The sequence below is a fragment of the Lates calcarifer genome, unplaced genomic scaffold (assembly GCF_001640805.2).
Source record: "Lates calcarifer isolate ASB-BC8 unplaced genomic scaffold, TLL_Latcal_v3 _unitig_4195_quiver_2773, whole genome shotgun sequence".
Classification (NCBI taxonomy): domain Eukaryota; kingdom Metazoa; phylum Chordata; class Actinopteri; family Centropomidae; genus Lates; species Lates calcarifer.
This window is the reverse complement of record NW_026116766.1, coordinates 1-6998: the sequence shown is the minus strand read 5'-3', so window position 1 is coordinate 6998 and position 6998 is coordinate 1. Positions and strand designations below refer to the sequence as shown.

At 38.8% G+C, this 6998-nt stretch overlaps 1 protein-coding gene across 1 annotated transcript; it reads right to left on the bottom strand.

Moving 5' to 3' along the window:
- Positions 1–2149: 2149 nt before the first annotated feature.
- Positions 2150–6189, bottom strand: LOC108897013 (mannosyl-oligosaccharide 1,2-alpha-mannosidase IB-like). Its single transcript, XM_018696377.1, has 3 exons — positions 6101–6189; positions 3144–3267; positions 2150–2325 (listed from the first exon to the last, which is right to left on the bottom strand). Exons 1-3 carry the CDS (start codon positions 6115–6117, stop codon positions 2164–2166), a joined length of 303 nt encoding a protein of 100 aa, XP_018551893.1. The 5' UTR covers positions 6118–6189; the 3' UTR covers positions 2150–2163.
- Positions 6190–6998: the final 809 nt, after the last annotated feature.

Genomic DNA, 6998 nt, shown 5'->3' with positions numbered 1-6998 from the left:
TGGTCAGAGCCTTTCACTTGACTTATGTTCAGTTAACTCCCTCCCTTCCTAACTGTATCATGCAGCCTCTTCATGCAGAGCTCAGGCAGGCACTACAGCAGCTCAGGTTGGTTTTGGAGTAACTATGAGCTTTAATGAAACCTGTGCTGCCATACTGTAATCAACAGCAGCTAATTAATGTGTCCACACCTCAAACTGTTATAAACATACACAAATGCAGTAACATGAAAGTAGATTAATAGATATGTAAGAGCTGTATGTGCACAGAAACACAAAGACGCACACTGACAAACACACACTCGTAAACAAAGACAAGTACACGCGTGCACACACAACATATATTTTTATAATCAAAATATATTCACAAAGAAAGACTCACTGCCTGACTCTCACACTCATTCACACTCACACACACTTACACATACACAGACATAAAACATCTGTCATCACCTGCCGAGTCATGCAGCTCGCCACCTAACTATCCATCTGTTAATGTACTCATCCATTCATCAATCAATCTGCCCTCCCTCAATCTTCTGGCCATTTATTTTTCCTGCCTTTGGCCCAAAGTCTGTGTACTTACAAGTACATCAGTCTGACTGTCAAACCACCCATCCATCCATTAACCAGTGTCTCCATTTATCCATTCAGCCATGAGTGCTCGCCATTTGTTTTGTCAAAAAGTAAAACAAATAAAACAGAGATTTCATCTTGCTGGACCAGCGTAGTTATTAAAAATTAGTTTGTTTTTTTGCTTTATTTTCTCCTCTGTGGATTGTCTTTATATGTGTATTGCCCATTTCCCATTTACTTGGGAGTGTTGAGAAATTGAATAGACTTAATATGGCACTCTCTTACTGCAGCAAGCCATTTCTCTGGAAAAATAAAACAAACACAGTGTATTCAATTCTAAACAGATTTCATCTTTTCATTTCCTTTCACTGAACTAAAGAGCAAACCCCCGAGCAGAGAGTCATATCTGATCAATGGGCAAAAATTACAACAACTGGTAAAAAAAAAAAAAAAAAAAACTCCTAAGGCAAGTGTGCACAAAAAAGGAATATTTTAATATCCAGTGTTTTAATATTCTGTTGGAATGCTAAGATAACAAACCGCAACCCTCTACATATCTGTCATCCAGCATCTAAGTCTCTGTTAAACGCCTTCTCAGGTTGAAAATGCTCCCTACTGAACTGTTGAAAAATAAACAAAAAGGAATATTTAATATTTGCTTGCAAATGCTCGAATGATAACTTGAAACACTCCCCAAGTAATGTCAGAAACAAATATTCAGAGTGCATGTGTGAAAGATTTACCAGCCACATAAGTAGACCATTATCTAATGTTTTGGTCTTTCTGTATTCAGAATTTGTATTTAGAAATAAATGTATTTATTTTCAGTAACCTTGGGATTTTAACAAAATGTCTGAAAGCACGATTCCTCTAGTGGTTTTCCATTCCTCGTGTTTTTTATTCTGCCTATCTTGTAAGAGGCAGGTCATTGTTGGTATTTCCTCTGTGTGACCACAATTTCACTGCTTTGTTTGTCCCTCCATCACACTGGATGCAATGCTGAATTACTGTAGGTGTAGCTGACATGTGGTGTGTTAACCAGCTCTAATTATAGGTTTGTAGAAAATGACTTTAACCAGAAATGACAGGTGTCAGAGCAAGAATAGTGTGTCACTGCACCCAGTGAGCTTTAATTTCCCTGGGCAGACTGCCAAAAAGTAATCAATATACCGGCAATACTGTGTTCCCTCTCATCCATCTTTTTCTACTCTCTTCAATTTGTTCTCATTAAAGAAGATCCATTCCACAGTACTTTCCTTCTTTCCTTCACTGAGTGTTAATTCCTGTTGTTTCTCTTCCTAGCACTTCTGAAGACATGATCATTTGAAGCTCACAGGAACACTTTGACACAGTCTCAGCAGACTGCTTGTGAATCTGTGATCCAAGAATTCAAGTGTATTCTCAAATTAAATGTTGAAAAAGTAAATGCATCTCCACAACACCTGAAATTTCTTTTCTTTCTGAATTCAGCATTAGATTCCTTGACATTTTCACCAAATTAGATATGTGAGCTACATTTTCATTTAGTTATAACCAGTAAAAAGCACAAATGTACATGTTAAGGCATTAGATGTAGCACTTGAATTAGCACTATAATGCAAAGAAGTAATTCATTGCCACATTGACTGTTGCTATTTTCCACTGCAACGTGTACTTACGTTGGCCCCAGCGGCCTGTACGGGGGTTCAGGTAGTTCGGGTAGAGCCCGTTGGGTCGATCCATTTTGGCTAGCAGCTTCCGGATGTGCATCACCTGTGATCATCACCAGATAGATAAATAAATAGAAAATATGCACCTTTTGAAAAAAGGGTAAGTTACAATATTTTTTCCAAATACATTTTTTTTCTCTTTCAATAATAATTTAACCATTTTTAACAGTGTTGTGTTTTTTTTAAAACAACACTATGTAACATCTGCCGAGTAACACTGGCCTCTGCAGCTGTAAGTGGTAATTAGGTACAAGACACTGGCGGATTAAATTTTGTTGGGCTCTGAGTCCGAGTGGTTAAGGGTACTAGATCCTGCGTAATCCTAGAGGCTGACAGCTCATGCTCAGAAAACAAAGCCTATCAAACGCTTCACCAGAGTTCACCATTTCCTACTCACTGAACAGCAACATTGCCAAACAGTGTATATTCCTTATTATCCTCAGAAGTCCCTGTAACAAACACATCAAACTTTGTTCATAATTCTTGATATTGTCAAAGTTTCCTGGCTGGATATCAGTGATGAAAGCTGTTTGTTTTTTTAAATGACTTCTTATCTTTTTAACTGATGTACAGTTCAGCATTACTCTTGAATTCCAGCAGCTGATCACTCAGTTATGCACTTCTCGCAGGAGATTGTACCTGCTCACTGAAGTTACATAGTGCATGAACAGGTGTTCAAGGAGCAGAGTGGGAATGACAGTTACATAACGTTGCTTTAATATACAGCACATCACTTTTCTTTGCCTTATGCAATTAATTCTTATTCAAAGTGAAAGATAAGTAAATGTCACCCTTCTTCTTTTTTCCTTCTTTCTTTCTTTTTTTTGCACACACAGTAGAAAATATACTTCTGAGTGCTACCTTCTGGTAGTAGGCAGGATTCCCAGTCAGATAGGTGAGATGTACAAACTCCATATGAAGAGTCCCAAACTCAGCCAGGATGCTGCTGCCCGCCGACGCCCAACCCCAGTTACGACCAACGCCACTGCAGAGGTGGTGGAGGAGGGAGGGAGGGGTGGGAGGGGGTGAAGAGATGGTGAAGACAGAGAGAGAGAAGGCAGGAGGAAAGAGGAGAGTGGTTGATGTAATGGACATTGAGACATAGAAAGGAATAGGGACGGTTGGACAAGAAAAAGAAAAGGTTGAAATTCTATAAGATACCCAGTGTAAAGGAGTCATAAAGGTTTTAACTTGAATAATCATTTTTGGCTGATAAATCACGGGATCATAATAAGTTTGGATGTGCAAAACAATAGATGTTAAAAAAATAAACATAAACACAACTTGATGTCATTGATGACTAGATTTTCTAGTAAATAATGTGTAGAAAAATTATTATTTGCAAATAATGACATAGTTGATGAATAGCAACATAAATACACTTTGAAATGCAAAAGTAATTCTCTCCAGTTGTTAGAATTTTTCAGGTAAGACAATGATCCATCTTGATAACCACACCAAACAAGAAAATATATTTTTTCAGTCTAGTGAAACATGGCAGAGTTGGAGTTGGACTGATCACAGCCTGTGCAACAGGTTCACCACTTGTACAGTTTGTCTCATTCACAGCAGGTAAAAAGACCTTTACACATGGCCATATGTGACACAGGAGGCATCTGGAACTGCTTCAATTTTACATGAGTACATGTAACATTAATAGGTTCCAACTTGAGTGTGTGTGTTCCAGTGTGTGTATGTGTGTGTGTGTGTGTGTGTGTGTGTGTGTGTGTGTGTGTGTAGAGAGAGAGTTTGCCAAAGGCACCTTGTTTGTCTGATTAAAAAAAAAAGGAAAAAAGAGAGAGAGATGTGTCACTTGTCTGTGTTTTCAGTTTAGATTAAATTCCTGTGTCTACAGTTATTCCTGTGGGCATCTGCTTATGTATGAACATGTGTTTAAACTTTTTCTCCATTGGGTGTGTTTGCCTAGTGGGAGATTAAGGCAAAACACAAAGTGTCCGCTTTCTAATGAATTAGAATTACCTGAGAGACACACATCCTGAACAACCTGCCTATGCATTTCACAGGATGCTGATTTCACACACACAAACACACACAAACCGGGCTAAGGTGCTTAGCAACAAAGTAGCCTACGGATTAATATAGCAATTTCATTTAATTTCCTTGTTTCATTCACTGAGTAAGTAAACTGATAAGCACACAAAAACACATGCAGGCACACTAAAACACTGTCTCACTTTCTTCACAGGTACAAATAGGAAGGCAGCAGAAACTGACAAGAGGAACAGAGAAGGACTGAAATATTATGGCAATGCTGAACTTCAAGCTGAGCCTACAACAGGAAAGAAGACCATTGTTACAAGCTGCAGGTTAACAGAGTGGCTACAGGCTTCTAAAAGCTGGATTTAACACTTTTTTCCACACATTTTTGCGGCCTGTTAAGAGACAAATTTACACAGGATCCAAAAATTTCCCTGAAGACTTAAAGTCCTGCTCTCTCTCCCTTGTAACTCAGTGCAGCTACACCAGGAATAATACAAGGTCAACAAACTCTTTTCAATAACAAGAATGATGAAAGGTGTAAGTTGTCCTGCACTTGCAGCACAGTTTGTAAACGCCTACACAGTCCTGTGAGGAGGTCTAATTAGGCAAAAACAAAGTGAAAACACCTGTGTGGGTGGACCGTAGGATCATGTGTGGGAGCTTTAAAACTGTTCCAGTGCTTTAGACCTCCACAAATTAATTCAGTACTCAAATATAGTATGTAACAACATTTAAGACCTTTAAAAGCCTTAACTTTCCCTAGTAAAATTAGAGAATTAAGGATTTTAATAATCCTTGTTAATGCTGTGAATGTTTTCTACGACTGCACTGTGTCACACTTGTCTTGATCACTGTTGACAAGTGTGTGTGTATGTGTGTGTATTCTTGTACTGCTGTTGCTGAGTTACAGTTTCAGACCTTTATAAGATATATATAAGATATTATAACACAAACATTCAGTCAGTATATGCACAGGAGAGTCATGTAGCCAGATGAGGAGGATCTATCAATCTGACATTATGATTATGTTAATGGTAAAATAACTTCTTCATACTGTCTGCTGTTTGCCTCTTGAAAGTACAACAAGTCCATCTTTAAAGGCCTAAGTTCACAACCTGTCAGAGATTGATATATGGGCTAATTTTTGAGTCTGCATTGTCCCACCCAGTAGTTTTAAAGCTACTTAATTAATCTTCTGTGTTCAGTCTATAGAAAACAAATGCTATTGCTTCTCAAGAGCAGTGAGCAGAGGTCATGAGTTTTGTTGCCAGCAACTGTGTATTAGTGATGGAGGGTTAACTGTGATGATAGCTCCAACCTTGCCCTGGTGCTTCCTGACCGGTCACCGGAAAGTGACAAGAGTGGCTGGGGCTAACTGGTTAGCATGCTAACTTCAGTAGAAGAAAAGGAGTGATAGAACTAGAAGCAAAGCATTGTTGTTGCTTTCCCCTGCTGGAGCCAGCTCTTGATGACTAAAGGAATGAAGTTTTATGTTGAACTCACACCCTTTCTTGTAGACTGGTAAGTGAACAGCGGTTAATGCTAATGTTAACTTCAGATACACTGTATAAGAATGCTTGATGTTTCTGGTGTGATATTTCAGTGCTTTTGCAGATGTTAGATTTTGATGTTATATAGCAAACCATTGTTTGGTCCATGGAACAAACCTTTGGTTAAAAGTGAAAATAGAAAAACCTACAATCTGGGTGGTTGCTGGCTGATCGGTGTCAATATCATTTCTGCTTTTGAGTGACACATCTCTCTTTGTATTTATCTCAGGTTAGCTACTGGATATTTTCAATGGCAGTGTCACTAACCTCTTAAGATTGACCATGGCCCAGGGAATTCCTGTGGGGGTATTAAAGGCAGGGAGCAGCTTCTCAGCTAACTGGACTGCCTTTAGTTTGAATACCTGGAGAGAGAGACAAATGGGGAAAGAGAAAGAGAGGAGGTTCACTTTAAGATTGGTTAGCTTTAAAATACCCCTTTTACCCCTATTGTGTTCACTTGGAATATTCAGTAGTCCATCCATGTTGCCTCCTTTATATTCTCCTCAAACAGCTGACAGGTACAAGCATAAAACAACTGCTAACAACCAAAACAAATGCAGGATGAAGGCAAAATAAGGCAGAGTGAGATGTTAGGAGACAGACGATTGCTAAAATGATGGCCACACAGTGTCAGAGCTGAACAGATTTATGGAGGAGACTGGCAGACTAATATATGCAAAACCTCCCTTCAAACTGTGCTGCAGTAATATGAAATGTTGCAGAATACCACTGAGATGTCTACAAGAAAAGCTTGGAGGTCAAAGCACATCAAATGAGCTGAGCGAGAGACCAAAGTACACATTCTGAGTTGGACTTCTATTATCATGACTGGCGTCTAATTTATACAGACTGATGTGGGGGAATGGACATGTGTTCGTTTTGAGATTACACAAGTTCTTGCACTCGTCTGACAGATGAAGGCCCAGAAAAACCTGCTGCAGAGCTTGTTCTTTTCTCTGTATGCCAATCAAAAAGATAAAAAGACACTAAGGTTATTCTGCTGCTGAACTAACTGGATATGTGTATACTGAAAGCTGGAAACTGTGGTTGTATGAATGGTTTGAAACTGCTAAGAAGGCAAAAATTCATGGACCGGAACGACAAATAAGATGACAAAATAAACACACTGTACCAGTTTATTAAATTTTCGTCTGACAAGTTATTC